A 20,596-nucleotide genomic window follows, 5' to 3' on the forward strand; every position below is an offset into this window, starting at 1 on the left:
TTTGTGTTCTTTAAAGCCACTAATTTTGTGTTAATTTGTTATAGCAGTAAGGCAGAGTTTCTTTCTTTTTTAAAGGCCAAATAATATTCCATTGTATGTATTTCCTTTATCCATTCATCTGTCAGTGGACGTTTAGGTTGTTTCCATAGCTTGGCTAATGTGAATAATACTGCAATGGACACAGAAGTGCAAATACCTTCTTGTGATTCTCATTTCAATTCTTTTGGATAAATATTCAGAAGTGGGGTTGCTGAATCACATGGTAGTTCTATTTTAAATTTTTTGAGGAACCTCTATACTATTTTCCATAGTGGCTACACTATTTTACCTTCTCACCAACAACTGTACAATTGTTCTAATCACTGGGTTCTACTCCTGAAACCAATACTACACTGTATGTTAACTAACTTGAATTTAAATAAATAAACCACAAAAAACAAGGGTCCTAATGCTTCCATATCCTAATATTTACTTTTTTTTTTTTTTATAATAACCATCCTAACAGGTATGAAATATTGTCTCTTTGTGATGACTAGTGATTCTGAGCATCTCTTCCTATGGCTGTTGAACACTTGTATGTCTTCTTTGGAGAAATAACTATTCAAATTCTTTAGCAATTTTTATATTATATTATTATTTTGCGTTTATTATTGCATATATTATTATATCGTGTTGTAATTTCTTTTTTTTTAATTTTTTTTTCAACGTTTATTTATTTTTGGGACAGAGAGAGACAGAGCAGGAACGGGGGAGGGGCAGAGAGAGAGAGGGAGACACAGAATCCGGAAACAGGCTCCAGGCTCCGAGCCATCAGCCTAGAGCCCAACGCGGGGCTCGAACTCACGGACCACGAGATCGTGACCTGGCTGAAGTCGGACGCTCAACTGACTGCGCCACCCAGGCGCCCCTCGCGTTGTAATTTCTTACACATCTTGAAAATTAACCCCTTTGATGTACAGTTTGCAAATATTTTCTTGAATTCTATAGGTTCTTTTCACTTTGTTGTTTCATTTGTCATGCAGAAAATTTAGTTGGATGTAGTCCCACTTATCCACTTTGCTTTTGTTGCCTGTGACTTTTGGTATGAGAAATCAGCACTAAGACCAATGTCATGAAGATTTCCTATTACATTTCTTCTAGCTGTTTTATACTTTAAGGTTTTTGAGATGATTTTTATATATGGTTCGTTCTTTTGCACTTAGATATATTTGTTGAAGATATTATCCTTTCTCTACTTATATTCTTGGCACTCTCAACTAGTTTCTGGATTTCTCACAAGGGGAATTTGTCTATGTATTATTGCTGAATCAGTATGTCTGTGGGGAGAAGGCAGGTCCAAGGGTTCTATTCTGCCATCTTGCTAATGTCATGTCTCAGTATGGTATGTTTTAACATTGCTTTAATTTTCACTTATTTTTGTCTTTATATTTGAAGTGCATTTTTTTTATAATTTCTATATTTCTTCAGAGCTGTGACTTATAATATCATACCAACTTTGTACATCAGTTATTTTAGATGAAGATTCACCATTTCTACATAATATACTACCAAGTATGATTCTGGGGACAAGATAGAGAGGGGAGAGCAGAGACAATAAATATACCTTAAATAAAAGCATTAATGTAACTTCATATAATACAAGTTGAATAATTGGGTAAATGACTTAATGTGTGATTTTATTTCATATTACAAAAATATTAACCAAGCAGCCAGTAGTCAGATGGCAAGCACTCTATAACAAATTCTGTTGAGGTTATGAGCATAGGTTTTCAGAGTGTTACTGAATCTAAGAATTGACTGCAGAGTTTGTTAAAAATGCGTATTTTCAAGCTAAACACCAGATTCTAATTTAGTAGGACTGAGATAGAGTCTAGGAATCCACAAATTGTTGACCAACTTAGTGACCCTGGTAGGAGACAAAGAGATTACTATGGAGTTAGGCATACACTTATTTATTTCTTATTTGAACTGGAAAAATGGATGATGGGTATGATAGAATGAACCTTGTTAGACAATCAACGGAGAGGCAGGAACGGGCCAACGTGTTTTAGCCTAGCTTAAGAGGCTCAGATTAGAAAAGGCCTCCAGTATCACACCAAAAAACCTATGGATTTGAATCTTGAAACCAAATAAGGTTTCAGAGTAGGGGAATAATAATCTGAGTGATTTTTAAAGGAACGTTGATTTGCTGGGATGAATTGTAAAGATGGAAGGCCAGTGAGGTTTAGAATGAGGTGATAAAGGTAAGCATCAAGGGGAGGTACAGACAATAGAAAAAAAAAGTCAGAAGTCATATTGGTAAAAATGTTGAACTTCCATTTACATACGTAAGGATAGGAAGTTAATATTAAATACATTAAAAATACTCATTACAAACATAATAGTAACAGCAACAATAGCAATAACAATAATAAAAGCAGTAAGAATGAAATAATCTTTAACAGGTCTTTCAGATGTTTACTTGCATCATTCTTGAAACTCCACAGGAGCTCAACAGCAGTTTGTATTGCCTGGAAGAATTATTAAAAAGAGGTGTTAGTAATCTACATTAAAACTAATCTATCAGCCATTATAAACTAAAAACAGGCATTTCCACCTTCTGTAAGGCAGGTGAAGCAATATTTTGTACCATAATTATATTTTTTCATTCACCATTAAAAAAAAAAGTTTATTTATTTATTTTTGAGAGAGAGAGAGAGAGAGAATACAAGCAGGGTGGGGCAGAGAGAGAGAGAGAGAGAGAGAGACAGAGAGACAGAGAGACAGAGAATCTGAAGCAGGTTCCAGCCTCTGAGCTGTCAGCGCAGAGCCCAATGCAGGGCTCGAACCCATGAATGGTGAGATCATGACCTGAGCTGAAGTCTTAACGCTTAACCCAGATGCCCCAATATGAATTTTTTATATCAGAAACTGTCAACAAATTTTCACAGTTCATAAAAATGGACAATTTGTGATATGCTGTGAAAGCAAATTCAAAGGAAGATGACACTTATCCATTTATTCATTTCTTACCTTCTTTCAATGGGGTTTTGAGAGCAAAATTTTCTTTACTTTCATGAAGAAAAGCCTTTGAAGGATCAAAGTGTTTGATACCCAGAACTTTATTCAATTCCTCCTGAAGTTTTGTTTCACTTTGTTTTTTCTTAGCAAGCTGAGAGCGGAGTTTTGACACCTCCTATGTAAGAGAAATATAGACAACAAACAATTACTAAACCTCATGTTGGTGAAATGTGTTATCAGTGTTACTGACAAATTTCCCAAGGTGCTCATGTATCAAACCAAAAGGCAAAAAATCACTACTAGATACAGGCTTTAATACTACAAATTATAAAATGACACTGAACAGGTGTGACAAAGGGGATAATGAGACATTTCAGTCTTTTTGCCACTCTACAGATACAAAGCTATGTTTCCGATAAAAGTTCATCTCCAAATTAAATGCTGAGATGAACTTGTGGCATGATAGCAAGAGAAGCTCCAGTAACCTGCTTCCTAATGAAACTAAAAATTATTAAAAAAAAAAAAAAAAGGCAACCATTTAAAGTCTGTAAAAATGGTTCTAAGGCAAAACAGGCAATGAAGAAACATCTATTCAACCAAATCTACAAAAATATGGTAAAAAAAAAAAAAGGTAAGGGTCTGTGGTATTTGACCCAAGTCTGCTCCCTCTCTCGCAACTCCCAGTTTAGCAAGGTGGGATAGACAGCTGCAGGCAAGAACAGGGCCCTCTGTTTCTCCAGCTCCCACTCAGAGGCTTTTCCTGTTGCTGAGGCCACATCCCAAACAAATGTGGTTGAGAGGTGAAGGATCCTTTCTTCTGTGCAACAGGGCTCTACCTTAGGTGCTGTGTGCAGAAAATGCTGGGAAAATGCTGTGTGCAGAAAATGCTGATCACCTTTGCTGCCTTGGCTCATAAGGTGATGATTCCATGCCAGGAAAGGCAAGCTGAGAGAACCTGAGAGTGCTCTCCTTGCCCCTCTCCCCCACGTCTGTCAAGCACTCAGTTCCCAGGCCAGATGTCTCATTCAGAGAAAAAGCTTGTCATTTTCTCCTACTTCAGCTCCAGAACACTGTCTCAGAGATTTTATCTGGGGGAGCAGGGGTAGAGAAGTAGACTATAAAACACATAGTTCCTAATTTCTCCCCAAAGGAACTGACTTCACTTGCAACAGCATTTGGAGAAGTTCAAGCTGGAGGGTGCTGTGAATAACAGTCAAGGTGGTGGCGCAAGGGAGCTGGGAGGTGATTTAAAATACAGGCAAAGCTGTAGGTTTACAACTGGTGAATAAGACAGCTGGGAGAAGTCCTTCTGGGGTCAGCACACAATCAATCAATGACCTAAGACATAATTCCAACAAAGGAGCCAGAATTCAACTGGATTAGTTTGAAGAGCAATTTATACTCCAGGCACTGTTAAGAGCAAAAGTGACTAGTTATCCAGTTTAACGTGTGATGAGGGAAATAGAGGAGACAGCTCTACCAAAATCAGTGTCATCCCAGGGTGACCGTGGGCACACTTCAGACTGAACCTCCCTGAGCAGCAGTATCAGAGGCACTACGCTACTGGGGGGGTGGGGGAGGAGGAACAGACTTCACTAGCACAACCCAGCCAATTACTAAACAAATCAACAAGAAAATAACAACACACCTTGAAGGAAAGGGCTGTAACCAAAGGTGCTACAACATATAATCTAAAATATCCACTTTCCAACAAAAAAGGCAGGAAAGCATGACCTATACATTGGAAAAAAGCAGGGAACAAAAACTGCCTGTGAGAGTAACCAGATACTGGATTTATTCAAAAACGGTTTCAAAGTAGCCATTATAAATATGTTCACAGAACTAAGAGAACTAAAAAAAAAAAAAAAAAAAGTGTGAATAGTCAAATTACTAGAATCAGAAATGAAAGAAGGGACATGGTGACTGACCTTACCAAAATAAAAAGGATTACAAAAAAAATACTATGAAGAGTTGTATATCCATAAGTCAGATAACTTAAATGAAACAGAGAACTTCATAGAAAGACACAAACTACTGAAACTCTCTCAAAAAGAAAGTCAGTATGAATAGACTCATAAGAGGAGACTGGATAATAAAAACTACCCCCACACACAAAAAGCTCAGATCCAGATGGCTTCACTACTGAATTCTAGTGCACAGTCAATGAATAATTAATACCAATTCACAAACTATTTCAAAAAATTGAAAAGACAAAATCTTTCCCAACTAATTTTATGAGGTCAGCATTGATACCAGAACCAAATAATACCAAAAATATTGTATGAAACCTGTAGACCAATATCTGTCAGGAATATGGACGGAAAAAACCTCAGCATATATTAGCAAAAGGAATCCAGCAATACAAAGGGAATTATGCACCATGGCCAAGCAAAACTGATCAGAATGCAAGGTTAATTTAATATCCAAAAATCAACTAATTTAAGAAATAAACAGAATGAAAGTCACATGATCATCTCAACAGACACAGAAAAGGTGCTGGACAAAATTTAATACCCTTTCATGGTAAAAACACTAAAAAAACCAGGAATAGAAGGAAATTTTCTCACCCTGATAAAGAGTATCTGTGACAAGCCTGCAATTAATAGTATACTTAACAGAGAAAGTGTGAATGCTTTCCCAAATCAGGACCAAAACAAGGATCTCCACTCACACCACTTCAACTTTGTCTGGAGGTTCCAGCCAGGGAACTTATTAGGCAAGAAAAAGTAATCAAAGGCATTCAGGTTAAAAGAGAAGTAAAACTATCTCTATTTACAAATGATCATCTATACAGAAAATCCTAAGGAAACCACTAAAAATCTATTACAACAAATAAATGAGTTCAGCAAGATTGAAAGATACAATTTCAGTATACAAAAATCAATTTTATTTCTACACACTTGCCAGGAACCATCTGAAAATGAAATTAAGAAAACAACTTCATTTACAATAACCTCAAAAAGGATAAAATACTTAGGAACAAGTTTAACAAAAGTGTAAAACTTATAATTTCAAAACTCCAAACCATTGTTGAAAGAGATTAAAGATGTAAATAATTGGAAAAACATCCCATGTTCATGGATCAGAAGATGTAACATAGTTAAGATGGCAATTGACCCAAACCTATCTACAGATTCAACATAATTCCCATGTGAATCTCAGATGACTTCTTTGTAAAAATTGAATAGCTGATTCTGCAATTCATATGGAATTGCAAGGGACCCAGAATAGCCAAAACAATCTTGAAAAAGAAGAAAAGTAGGCGGATTCATGCCACCTGGTTTTAAGCATTCCTTTCCTTTCCCCTTTGCCCTCTCTCCCTCATTTCCTTCCTTCATAGAATCCTAAGTAGGCTCTATGACATCAGTGCAGAGCCTGACACAGGGCTTGAATCCATAGAACCTGAGTCAAAATCAAGAGTCGGATGTTTGACTGAGCCATCCAGGTGTCCCTACCCTTTTTTAAGGTTATTTATTTATTTATTTATTTATGCATGCCTTCTGGTTTTAAAACTTACTACAATCCAACTGTAATTAAGACAGTGTGGAAGCACAAGGATAGCTATATAGATCAGTGGAAAACATTTGAGACTCTAGAAATAAACCATAAATATGTGGTCAGCTGATTTTCAACAAGGGTGTGCAGATCATTCATTGGAGGAATGAATAGTCTCTTCAACAGATGGCATGAGAACAACTAGATATCCACATGCTAAAGTATAAAGTTGGACACTTACCTCTCACTGTATACAAAATCCTCAAATGTATCAATGAACTCAATGTAAAAGTTAAAACTGTAAAAACCCTTAGAAGAAAACATAGGGATAAATCTTCAAGATCTGGGATTTGGCAAAAGATTGTTAGAGAATAAAGAACAAGAAACAGAGGAAAAAATAGATACATCGGACTTTGTCAAAATTTTGTGCTTCAACAAACATCAAGAAAGTGAATGTACAGAATGAGAGAAAATATTTTCAAAGACTACATGTGATAAGGAACATATACATAATATATAAAGGACTCTCATAATTTGTTAAAAAAAACAATAATCCAAATAAAAATAGGCAAAGGATATACACAGATATTTCTTCCAGGGAAGATATACAAATGGCCAATAAGGACATGAATAGATGGTCAGCATCAGTCACCAGCGAAATGCAAATTAAAACCACAATTAGGTATCTCTTCATATCCACTAGTATAGTCAGAATGAAAAAGTCACATAACAAATGTTGGTAAAGATATGGAAAAACCGGAACCCTCATACTTTATAGGTGGAATGTAGAAAGATATAACTGCTGTGGAAAACAGTTCCTCAAAAGATTAAACATTAAGTTACCCAATTACCTAGAAATTTCACTTTTAAGTACAACCCAAGAGAAACCAAAACATGTCCACACAAAAACTTGTACATGAATGTTTATGGTAGCATTATTCATAACATTCTGAAGATGGAAACAAGTCAGATGTCTATCAACTGACAAATGGATAAAAATATGACATATCTAAGCAATTAAATATTATTAGGTCATAAAGAAGAATGAAGTATGGACACATGCTATACTACATGGATGAACTTTGAAAACACTGCTAATTAAAACAAGCAAGCCACAAAAGACCACATATTATTTGAGCGCACAAATAGGAAATATTCAGAATAGGGAAATTTATGGACAAAAAGTAGTTTAGTAGTGGGAGGGGTGAATGAGGAGATAAGGAGATGATAGTTAAAGGGTAAGGAGTTTCAGTCTAAGGTGATGCAAATATCCTAAAATTGTGCAGATGGTTGCATATTTGTGAATGTACTAAGACCTACTGAGTTGTATAAAACTCAACTTTAAATGGGTGAATTGTATGATATGTGAATTATATCTTAATAAAGCTGTTAAAAACAACTTAAACGATTAACTGCTTTTTTAAAGTAATCTTATGACCCCAACATTAAGAGTCATGTGCTCTACCCACTAAGCCAGCCAGGTATCCCAAATGCTTAACTATTTTTGAATACTGCTTATCTTTATATTTATTTATACCAAGGATTTTGCTATTTTGCAAATAGAAATGGATGTGTAAAGCTATGTGAATTCTTCCAATTACACTGGTGATAGTTTTTGAAAAAAAATTTTAAAGTTTATTTTTTTGAGAGACACAATGTGAAGTGGGGGGTGGGGAGGGAGAGAGGGGTGGGGAAGGGCAGAAAGAAAGGGAGACACAGAATCTAGAGCAGGCTCCAGGCTCTGAGCTGTCAGCACAGGCCCAACGCGGGGCTCAAACCCACAAACTGTGAGATCATGACTTGAGCCAAAGTCAGACGCTTAACCAACTGAGCCACCCAGATGCCCCTAGTGATTTTAAAAAATGTTTAAAAAATGTTTATTTTTGAAAGAGTGAGAATGTGTGAGAGTGGGGGAGGGCTGGAGAGAGAGAGAGAGAGAGAGACAGAGGATCTGAAGGGGGCTCTGTGATGACAGCAGAGGCCCCAGTGTGGGGCTTGAACCCACGAACTATGAAATCATGACTTGAGCTGAAGTTAGGTGCTTAACTGAATCAGCCACCCAGGTGTCCCACTAGTGATTTCTAATATACTAATGAAGTATTTGGAAAACCTGAGAACATAATACCCATCTGGTCAATGGTCTAAAATAAATCCATAATTCTCAGATGGATTTTCCCCTATAAACTTAAGTTTTCCTGATATCAAAGTTCTTTGTTGAACTTAAATGTTACAGTTAGAATAAAAAATACCCCACCCTGATATCTTCAGTAGGACTAAGTGTTATTTTACAAACCGATTTGAGTTGGCTATTTTCATCTTTCAGTTTCACAACATGCTTGATTTTTTGCTTTAGATTTTGATGACCCAGTAATTTAGCATAAGAATCTCTTAGTTTATTAAGCTGTTCCTGAGCTGCTCCATGTTCATTCAACAAAGCCTGTTTCTCTGCTTCAAAAGCATCCAGCTGTAGCTGAAAAAGAGGTTTTTTATAATTAGAAATGTTAAATTTACTTGTCTCATAGAAACTACAGAGGAAAAAAGAAAAAAGAAACTACAAGGAAATTCAAGTACAAGAACATAAAAAACAATGGACGAAAACAGATCATGCTGACATATTCTCAGGTTCTCCATAAATTCTGGCTCTTTCAAAAAAACTTTTGTGTATTTCATTTCAAAGGTCATTAAAGTAGGGAGAAACCCATGGAAAGAAGGCCAGGAGCCAGCCTACTCTGTATATCATGTGCATCATCACGTTATAACCAATACTGCCCTCCCACTCTTCTTAAGGGTCAAGATTAGCCTTTATCCTTTTTGAAGATCAGTTTATTAATTTGAGAAACACTGAGCAAGATTGTAACAAAATAAGCATCAAAAATTTACATAGATTCATTATCAAAAATTTCTATCAGGAGAGCCTTCTAAACTATTAACTTTAAGTCTCTTATGACAAGGTAGTTCTTAGCCTATAGAAAGCGGCATAAAAAATGTCTGCAGAATAATTTAAAAAAATGTAAAGTCCCCTTTAATAGGGAGTTAAATCGGCACTGGAAATGCACAGCAAAATGATCTTTCAGTAAAATCATGTCACTGTTGTGACTGTGACAGGGAACAAAGTGCCTAAACCAAACACAAGTGAGTGTGGTCCTGACAAACCTGGAAAGGTTTTGTTTTATTATACAGTTCTTTATAAAGGAGATGCCACTTATTCATTTCCTCAGTTAATTCTGCCACTGTGTTTTCTTTTCCAGCTTTTCTGTAAGGGAAAAAAATGAAATTAAAAAACATAGTGTGCTAGAAGAAATAACTGAGGTTATGTGGCAGTCCAGTTCTAAACCTAGATTACCTTGCTTCTTCCTCTTCCAGTTGTTTCCTAAACTCTTCACCTTGTTGCTTGAGTTGGTTCTGCAAATCAGTTATTGTTTTAAGAGAAGAGACTGTGATTTCTTTAATTTCTGCTTCTTTAAGTGCTGATTTGGTCTGCAGATCTAGAAGCATCCTTGGGTTTGAGAGAGGAGAGTCCACTAAACATTTTATAGCCATTTAGTAACTTCCCCCCTTTCTTTTACTGAAAAAACAAATGAAAAACACAACTCAAGGAACTCTTCAAGAATTTCACCTTCTTAACTGTGCAAATTCTTACTTTGCAAATGAGGATCACCCAAAGCTATAATTCCCTGGATCACTTCGTAGCTGGCTTTCAACATTAAACTGTCTTAACAGTTCTAAGGCTACAAGTATGGGCAGGTTTTATTTTTCCCACATACCTTGCATATTCTTCATTTGCACTCTCAGTTGCCAATATCTGATGTTGAACGTCCTCTGCACTTTTCTCGGCACTGGCCACTTTTTCCTGAAGTGCTGAATTTTTCAGCTTAAGATCTTCTATTTCATTAGCTGTTAATGCTTTATAACTAAGTAAAAAGAAAATTAAAACAATATATTATACAATATAAACTTTGCAGTTACACAGATTCAGTGTTCTGAGGTACTAAGGAGCTTATATGGCATAGGCTGTTCATTCAGAAAAAAAAAAAGTGCCTACTATGTATATGAAGTATACTTAACATGAAAATTACTCCAAAATGAACAAATATATGATACCTGCAAATATGGTCACAGAGTTATGGTCTTATGGTAATATATGGAAATTCCTCTCCAGGCCTTGGCAAGAAAATGGGAAATAATATGTATAATTAAATTTGTGGTATATGTTATGAAAAAAACTTTAGAAAACCTTAAACTGCAAAACAGGGGAACGTACTTTCTTTGGTGATTCAGAAAAGGCCTTTCTAGGGAATTTATAGTTAAACTGATGTGATGGACAAAGAAAAGTTATCTAAGGATTTAAGGAAAAGTATTTCAGAAGGAAAAGATGCATATGTGTTCTGAAGCAGGTAGAACACTGCATTAAGACACAAGATTGGAGTCTACCGAATAAGAGCGGCCGGCGCAGATGCTAAAGCCATGGGCCAGTAATCACCATGGTGCACATCAGCCCTGGTGAGTGAAAAAGAGGGTTAGACTAAGGACTTGGCAGTCGAAAGATGTGAAATCTCTTTTGAAGGCAAAATCTGAATTTCACTAAATACGTTGGATATTGGGAGAAAGGGAGAGAAAGTGATTAAAGATGACTCTAAGATTTACAGAAAGAGAAGATGGGAAGATTAAGATGTCACTGACTGAAATAAAAAAGAATGAGAGAGAGGTAGAGAGATAGAAGAGAAATCACAAGTTGTTTTAGACAGGTTAATATTACACGGTAGTGAGATATCTGCTTGGAGGTGTCAAGTAGGCAGCTGGATATACGAGTATAAAGCTCAAAGGAAAGATCTGGTTTGAAGAAATGAATTTTAATACTATTGGCATACTGATGGTGAGTGAAGTCACAGAGTGGCTAGAAACCTCCTAAGGTACTATTTCTCAAAGTAGCAGGAAGGGAAATCCCTTCACAAGGTTGAAAACAGCACTAAAGCATAATATATGATATATATGTCATAATACATTATATCACTGGCTGTGATATTTGGAATCTTGAGGTTCAGGGAATTCAGAGAATTTGGTAGCACAGTGTTTTGGGAGAAAGGGAAAATTTCTGGGTGATGGACTGGTCACTCTGGCTGACATGTTTCTAGAAGTGAGTGTGTGCATTTGTTTGAACAAGTCCTGGGCTTTCGCAGTGATGGTGGGAGAGGAAGAGTCTCCTTGCGGCTGCACTTCTGTGAATAGTTTTCTCCCCTGAAAGGACAGACTGTGGTAAAGAAATGAAAATAAATTGAAGCAATAAGTCCAAAGATAGAATTAGAAAATGTTAAATTTCCTTTTTAAAAAAAAAAAAAATTTTTTTTTTAATGTTTATTTATTTTTGAGACAGAGAGAGACAGAGCATGAACGGGGGAGGGGCAGAGAGAGAGGAGACACAGAATCGGAAGCAGGCTCCAGGTTCTGAGCCATCAGCCCAGAGCCCGACGCGGGGCTCGAACTCACGGACTGTGAGATTATGACCTGAGCCGAAGTTGGCCACTTAACCAACTGAGCCACCCAGTGCCCTGAGAATCTTCTATTTAGATGAGCTATAAAGATGAGTGGAATTTTGGATTAAAAAAGGGTGTTGGGAGTGAGAGGTGCTGGATAGCTGCAGGAGGAAGTTGGGGGGAGCTGTCAAAGGAGTTAATAAAATTTATATATTTTACTTTATTATTTTTTTAAAGTTTTTTTTTCTAAATTTATTTTTATATTTTGAGAGAGAGAGATAAAGAGAGAGCGTGCATGTGTATGCAAGTGAGGGAGGGGCAGAGGGAGAGGGAGGGAGACAATTCCAAGCAGGCTCCATGCTCCACACTAAGCACAGAGCCCCATACAGGGCTTAATCTCAAGACCATGGGGTCATGACCTAAGCCAAAATTGAGTCAGATGCTCAACTGACTGGGCCACCCAGGCACTCTGAATTTATGTATTTCAAAGATAAATGAACATTAACATGTTTTAATACAGATTGGAAAAAATCCAGTAGAAAGGCTGTAAAGGATAAGTGAAACATAAAGTCACTTCTCCTGTAACAGGTGGGAAGATAGGATGAGCATAAAGGCAGGTGTGTTTACAGGCAGGGTAATGAGATAAAAGCTTTAGAATTCTTCATGAGGAAAATAATGGTGTCAGAAGAGTAAGACCGAAGGGCCAAAGGATTGAGAGTTCATGAAATTTGAAGTGGATGGCAGGAAAGGAAATTCCTATACATAAGATTACCAGGTAACCCTGAATGCCCATTTATGGTTGGTCTTTATGGAATCTACAGTAATACCAACTATCTGTGTGATTGTTTTTTCAGATTTTTCTAGATAAGCACCCCTCCCTACTCATATCATACTTGAGAGTGTAGGCTCCGAATAAAAATACCTTTCAAATTGAGCAGTAACATCTCCTAGGTTTTGCACTGTACTCTGATACCTTTCCTGTAAAAGCAGGGTGGCTTGAGCGTGAGCAGTGTTACTTTTCTCTAGTTCAGCTTCTTTCCTAAGGAACAATTAAAAGATAAAAGGCTAATTACAAATCATATTCTATGAAAGCGGATAGTATTTACCTTTGGCACTGTGAATCATGTGTCCAATGTCTGTATCTGCATAAACTACTGGACCGTTCAGATCTAATTTTATGACCTGCTTCTAATAGCATGTTTATTTATGTACTAACTTCTCTTCTGGCTTCATCTTATCCTTCCTGCCCTTATTTTACTTTCATTTTCATCCTAATTTACTCATTTCTAAATTTATCTTTTGACACTATATGCACGTATGTAGGTAGTTTAAACATTTTTTTTTTTTAGAAGAAGGTAGGGTAAAAAGACTCCAAAACACAATCTTAATGGCAGCAGCCAAATTACCAGCTAAAAAGCTGGCTGACTGAATAAAGTGTCTCTGCATTTAAGAAACACTCTTTAACTACACTTGGTATTTCTTTGAAAAAAGAGTTGATAGCACTATGTAGATTTAACTTAAAAAAAATTTCTTTTAATGTTTATTTATTTTTGAGCGAGAGAGATAGAGTGCGAGCAGGGGAGGGTCAGAGAGAGAGGGAGACACAGAATTTGAAGCAGGCTCAAGGCTCTGAACCATCAACACAGAGCCTGATGTGGGACTCAAACCCATGAACCGTGAGATCATGACCTGAGCCGAAGTTGGACTCTTAACTGACTGAGCCACGCAAGTGCCCTTAGGACTATGTAGATTTATTTTGATTATTTCAGTAATCCATATATGAAATTGTTATTAAAAAAATATTCAATAACTTATTTGGTGGATTACTTACATAGACAAAATAGCTTTTAAGTCATCTTTATTCATATATATTACAAACCTCAGAAAGTTTTTGAAATATTAACATTACATATTACCAAAATAGTGAGAAAAATTTTGAGATATACACATGAGCTTGTAAGAGACCTTTTAAAGAACATATAGAACTAAGAACTATAAATAAGAAGCTTTATTTGCTTATAGGCTAAGTTGGACACAGATAAAATAAATGGAACTAATCAAATTCCTTCTGTAATGAGCATGGGATTAAAAAATACACACACCAACAGCTAAAAGCAATCACATAGTACTAAAGGCTTTATAATAAAAATATTCTCTTCCCTGCCCCACAGAGAAATCATTTCCAATTTTCTTATTTTTTCTCTTATGCCTAAGATTTCAGGTTGGAAGGGACCTTAGAGATCACGTTATTAAAATCCCTTTATTTTATATCTGATGAAATAGTAAATTAGGGGCGCCTGGGTGGCGCAGTCGGTTAAGCGTCCGACTTCAGCCAGGTCACAATCTCGCGGTCCGGGAGTTCGAGCCCCGCGTCAGGCTCTGGGCTGATGGCTCAGAGCCTGGAGCCTGTTTCCGATTCTGTGTCTCCCTCTCTCTCTGCCCCTCCCCCGTTCCTGCTCTGTCTCTCTCTGTCCCAAAAATAAACAAACGTTGAAAAAAAAAATTAAAAAAAAAAAGAAATAGTAAATTAAAGAAATTAGAATTGTCTTGCTTAGAATCACACAGCTGGTTAACAGATCCAGCAATAAAATCCTTATCTCCTGACCTTTGCACTGAATTCCTTGAGTTGAATAAATGATTGTCTCAACTTTCTTTCCTTCCTGAAACTGATGTCATCTACTCAGTTTCTTAAAGTGCCTGCTTCCTGAGAATGGTTCCAGTATAGAACAATTCCCTAAGAATACTCTGGTACTTCTCCCCGCAAAAGCAGGCATATAAAAAACCTTTGTGTCCTTTTTATCACCACCACAAGAAAACAAAAAAAAAAAAGATTTTAACAAAAGTATCCAACAGGAGACAGATACACAGTTGTGAGATATACTGTGTATACAGTCCTGTAGACTCATGTACAGTTCTTGGTTCCTTGCTAGAAATATTTTTAGTAATGAAATCTTAAGCAGTCAAATAATGTTAATTATTGTAGATACAGTTTGAACTCAAGAATCCACTTGGTATTTTAACCTAAATAAATGTAGTAGAGAAGGATGCATAATGTGATGAAAGTAATACGGAAATAGCAATAAAAGAAAAGCCTGAGGGGCACCTGGCTGGCTTACTTGGTACAGCGTGCAACTCTTGATGTTGGGGTGGTGAGTTCAAGCCCCATGTTGGGCATAGAGCTTACTTTAAAAAGAAAGAAAGAAAGAAAGAAAGAAAGAAAGAAAGAAAGAAAGAGAGAAAGAAAGAGAGAAAGAAAGAGAGAAAGAGAGAAAGAAAGAAAAAAAAGCCCAAGATCTCTTAAATTTCTTATTTTTGAATGTTGCCCAGGTTCGGTTGTTTTTTTTTCTCATTTTGTTTTCATTGCTACTTCTGAGTATTTGTGCTCCCTTAGAAAAGGTAATTAAAGGTATAACTTATGCTTATGCTATGTAAACTGATGTACACACAGGGAAAAAATGGAAATGTTTCTTATTAAAGGGTGAGATTCTTAGCCTTTTTTCTAAATCTGTTATTGCTATAATGCTGATGTCCAACAATTTTAGACAACGTAACAGCAGTAAAGAAACCCCAAATTTTGAGTTTGTTTATTAACAGCCTTTTAAATTAAACCTCTTGCCTAAAAAAAAAAAGAAAGGGCAGGGGCGCCTGGGTGGCTCAGTTGGTTAAGCATCTGACTTCAGCTCAGGTCACGATCTCACGGTTTGTGTGTTCGAACCCCGTCGGGCTCCATGCTAACAGCTCAGAGCCTGAGCCTGCTTCGGGTTCTGTTTCTCTCTCTCTTTGCCTCTCCCCAGCTCATGCTGTTTTTCTCTCTCAAAAGTAAGTGAACATTTAAAAAAAAAAAAAAAGAAAGGGCACAGCTTCTGATTTTGGCTGTCATACTTATTTGTATGCATATTCTATGGGTATACTTTTTTTGAGTTTTATTTATTTATATTTAGAGAGGTGGGGGGAGGGGCAGAGAGAATCCCAAGGAAACTCTGTGATGTCAGTGCAGAGTTTGATGCCAGGCTCAATCTCACAAACCATGAGATTGCGACCTGAGCTGGAATCAAGAGTCAGATGCTTAACCAACTGAGTCACCCAGGTGCCCCTCTATAGGTATACTTTACCTCTCTGTGTCTACTCCTTATTTGTAAAAGAATTCCAACCTTACTTACTTGCATGACTGAAGTGAGATTGCTAAGAGAATGTACTGGAAAGCATATTTTTACATCTGAAGTCATATGAGACATGAGATCTTATTGATACCAACCCTTTCAGCTTTTCTTCTAGGAGTTTCAGTTCCTCAGCTCTAGATTTTGTTTCCTCCTCCAATTGTGTAATCAGCCTTTCAGCTTGTTCCTCCTTTTGCTGTAATTTATCTAGTTCTTCCAGTGTTTGCTTTAATTCTTCCTCAAAGAGATCTCTCTCTCTCATCATTTCCTCTTGAAAAGAACCTAGCTTCTGTTGAAGACTGGAGGACAACTCCTACATCCAAATAGAAACCACCAAAATAATATGAAATGGCATCAAGAGATTTTTACTAATGACAAAAAAAAGAAGTACAGAAAGTAAAGTATGAATACTAAATTCAAGAGCCTCAAAAAAACAAAAACCTTTGAAAAATACGGATATCACCTGCATCTTGTCATTGATTATATTCTGCACCTTGTTAACAATGTGGTAAATGTTTTTTCAGTTTTTCTATGCAACACACACTCACACACTTCTTATAAAACTAAAATTATATTCTACAACTGACTTTTAGCATATTTTTCTCAGAGGATACCACAGAAAAAGTGTACTATGATTTTGACAGTACGTAAATATATTTTAAAGTTATATAATATACAGGGGCACCTGGGCGGTTCAGTCTGTTAAATGTTCAGCTCAGGTCACGACCTCATAGTTTGTGAGTCCAAGCCCCACAATGGGCTCTGTGCTGACAGCACAGAGCCTGTTTGGGATTCTCTCTCTCCTCCGCCCTCTGTCTCAAAATAAACATTTAAAAAATAAAGTTATACAATGCACAAATATATCAATACTGGGAAAAAGTTCTAACATTAAAATAAAGTGAAGACACAAATAAATGGAGAGATTCTGTGCTCATGAATTGAAAAAATTAATATTGCTAAAATATCCATGCAACCACAGCGATCTATAGATTCAGTGCAATCCCTATCAAAATGGGAATTTTCACAGATATAGAACAATGGAATAAGATAAAATTCATATGGAAGCACAAAATACCCTGAATAGCCAAAGTGCTCTTGAGAAAGAAGAACAAAGTTGGAGGTATCATACTCCCTGATTTCAAACTATGTTACTCAAAATAGTATGGTGATGGCATACTAACAGACACATTGATCACTAGAACAGAATAGAGCATAGAAACAAGCCCACACATATTAATTTATGATAAAGGAGTCAAAAATATACAAAGGGGAAAGAACAGTTTCTTCAATAAATGGTACTGGTAAAACTGGAAAACCACAAACAAAAGAATAAAAGTGCACTACTACCTTAATACCATTCACAAAAATTAAATAAAAATGTATTAAATGTAAGACCTGAAACCATAAAACTCCTAAAAGAAAACGTAGGCAGTAAGGTTATTGACATTGTTCTTGGTGATGATCTTTTGGATAGAACAGCAAAGCAAAGGAAACAAAAGCAAAAATAAACAAGTGCGACTACATCAAACCAAAAAGTTTCTGGGGGTGCCTGGGTGGCTGAGTCAGTTAAAGCATCCGACTTCTGCTCAGGTCATCATCTCACGGCTCGTGAGTTCGAGCCCCATGTTGGGCTCTGTGCTGATAACTCAGAGCCTAGAGCCTGCTTCGGATTCTGTGTCTCCCTCTCCTGTTTCTGCCTCTCCCCAGTTCACTCTGTCTCTCCCAAAAATAAATAAATGTAAAAAAAAAAAAAGCTTCTGCACAGGAAAAGAAACCATCAAGAAAATGAAAATGTAACTTACTTACATGGGAGAAAATATTTGCAAATCATATATCAGATAGGGCAGACAGGGGTTATAGCCAAAATATATAAAGAACTCTTACAATTCAAAAGCAAAAAACCCAACTCTAATTAAAAACTGGGTAGCAGATCTAAAGAGGCATTTCTCCAAACATCCAGATGGCCAACAGGTACGTGAAAAGATGCTCAACATCACTAATCAACAGGGAAATGTAAATCAAAACCATAATGAGATTCACCTCATACCAGAATGGCTATTATCAATAAGACAAGAAATATGGGTGCCTGGCTGGCTCAGTCAGTGGAGCATGTAACTCTTGATCTTGGGGTCTGAGTTCGAGCCCCATGTTGGGCACAGAGATTACTTGAAAAAAAAAAAGACAATAGACAGTAAGTGTTGGCAAGGATGTGGAGAAAAGGGAACGCTTGTGCACTGTTGCTGGGAATGTCAATTGGTGCAGTCACTATGGAAAAGAGCATGAATGGTCCTCAAAAAATTAAATACAGAATTGCCATACAATCTAGTAATTCCAGTTCTAAGTATTTATTTGAAGAAAATGAAAATACACACTTGAAAAGATTATGCACCCAATGTTCATATCAGCATTATTTACAATAGTCAAGATATGGAAAAAACTTAAATGTCTACTGATGGATGGATGAATAAAGAAAATGTGGTATATATACACACAAATTGATTATTATTCAGCTATAAAAAAGAAAATCTTGTTATTTGTGATGCTATGGATGGACTCTGAGGGTATTATATTAAGTGGAATAAATCAGACAAAGAAAGAACAATATTATATGATCTTATTTATATGTGGAATCTGGAAATAAACAAAAACCCAGCCATAGAGAACAGACCGATGGTTGCCAGAAGTGGGGGTGGGTAAAATGGGTGAAAGAGTCAAAAGGTACAAACTTCCAGTTAAAAAATACTTCAGTCATAGAGTGTTATAGCATGGTGACTATAGTTAACAGTACTATATTGCACTTTGGCAGTTATTGAGAGTCTTAAACACTCCTCAGAAGAAAAAAAATTTGTAGTTCTATATAGTGATAGATGCTAACTAGACTTATTGTGGTAGTAAGTTTGCAACATATACAAATGTTAAATTGTTATGTCATATACCTGAAACTTACATAATGTTGTAAGTCAGTTATACCTCAATAAAAAAGCAAAAGCAAAACCCAGTGTAGATGTGCCCAGGAACACTCTATGAAAGAAAACAGGGCCCTTTGCCTTTAAAAAGAACGGTCAACATATGGGGCGCCTGGATGGCTCAGTCTATTAAGTGTCTGGCTTTGGCTCAGGTCATGATCTCCAGATTTGTGAGTTCAAGCCCCGCATTGGGCTCGGTCTTGACAGCTCAGAGCCAGGAGCCTGCTTCAGATTGTGTCTCCCTCTCTCTCTCTCTCTCTCTCTCTCTCTCTCAAAAATAAACATTAAAAAAAAATTTAAAAAGAATGGTCAATGTAAATAAGCATTCTCTCCATCCTGTACACTCCTAACAATGCATTTAGGAGACACATCTCTTAAATACTAAGATACAAGAAAACATTTGAAAGGTCTGCCAACAGTAACTGCAGTTGTGGGACTGGATGGGACAAAAAATAACAAAAAACAAAAAACAAATGAAGTGGAAAAATGCTTCTGACTATACCACACCCCAATCCTAGTTTCCTCATTGTAGAGATAACCACTAGTTTTGGTATATATGCCTTCTAGTCTTTTTTACACATTTATACACTTAAAAAATACATACATATAAATGATATATACTACGTATGTAACGAACATTTAAAAAAATCCTAAAAATAGTTGAGATCTTCAAGTCAGTATATATAGATCTATTTAATTCCTTCAGTTGTTGCAAGTTGCCCAAAATATAATATTTCGCATCAGTGCATTTACCTGTTTGCTCCACTCTCACTAATGTGTTCTGTATTATCAAATATTTTAAATGTTTATTTATTTTGAGATAGAAAGCACAGCTGTGTGCCTGTGCACACAAGTGTGCATGAGTACGGGAGGGGGAGAGAGAGAGAGAGAGAGAGAGAGAGAGAGAATCCCAAGCAGGCTCCACACTGTCGGCACAGAGCCTGATGAAGGGCTCAATCTCACCACCTGTGAAATCAGACACTTAAATGACTAAGCCACCTAGGTGCCCCTATTATCAAATGCTTTAATGTGTGCCAATCTTGTAAGGGGAAAAAATTATTTCCATTTCTTTGATTATTACAAAGGTAGAGTATTCGTGTTTACAGATTATCTGAATTTCTACTGAGAATGATAAATTTACATGCTATGCTCATTTTTTTAATAAACTTTCTTCTCACATAAAATATTTTTTAGGTAATCTGGGTTTTAAAAATTTTTCAGTTTTGTTTCACATGCATTTAGACACTATTTTACAACATAACTGTAAATGCCTAAGTAGTAATCTAACACAAGAATGTGCCAGAAAATATTAAAAAAAATTTTTTTTTTTATTATGTTTCTTTATTTTTGAGATGCAGAGAGAGCATGAGTGTGGAGGGGCACAGAGAAAGAGAGACATAGAATCTGAAGCAGGCTCCAGGCTCTGAGCCGTCAGCCCAGAGCCCCAATGCAGGGCTTGAACCCACAAACTGTGAGATCATGACCTGAGCCGAAGTTGGACACTCAA

The 20,596-nt window shown here is 36.5% G+C and overlaps 1 protein-coding gene across 2 annotated transcripts in view; it reads right to left on the reverse strand.

Annotated features, from left to right (window-relative positions):
* Positions 1 to 1,647: 1,647 nt before the first annotated feature.
* HMMR (hyaluronan mediated motility receptor) overlaps positions 1,648 to 20,596 on the reverse strand; it is a 35,509-nt gene continuing 16,560 nt past the window's right edge. For both annotated transcript variants that reach the window (XM_027033785.2, XM_015067009.3), the window contains exons 11-18: positions 16,222 to 16,436; positions 12,889 to 13,005; positions 10,260 to 10,406; positions 9,839 to 9,991; positions 9,649 to 9,748; positions 8,789 to 8,965; positions 3,013 to 3,175; positions 1,648 to 2,510 (exon numbers count right to left, since the gene is read on the reverse strand). In XM_027033785.2, the coding sequence (XP_026889586.1) occupies positions 2,491 to 2,510; positions 3,013 to 3,175; positions 8,789 to 8,965; positions 9,649 to 9,748; positions 9,839 to 9,991; positions 10,260 to 10,406; positions 12,889 to 13,005; positions 16,222 to 16,436 (1,092 nt within the window). In that variant the 3' untranslated portion in view covers positions 1,648 to 2,490. The remainder of the gene's footprint in view (positions 2,511 to 3,012; positions 3,176 to 8,788; positions 8,966 to 9,648; positions 9,749 to 9,838; positions 9,992 to 10,259; positions 10,407 to 12,888; positions 13,006 to 16,221; positions 16,437 to 20,596) is intronic.

Source organism: Acinonyx jubatus, chromosome A1 (assembly GCF_027475565.1).
Source record: "Acinonyx jubatus isolate Ajub_Pintada_27869175 chromosome A1, VMU_Ajub_asm_v1.0, whole genome shotgun sequence".
Taxonomy (NCBI): domain Eukaryota; kingdom Metazoa; phylum Chordata; class Mammalia; order Carnivora; family Felidae; genus Acinonyx; species Acinonyx jubatus.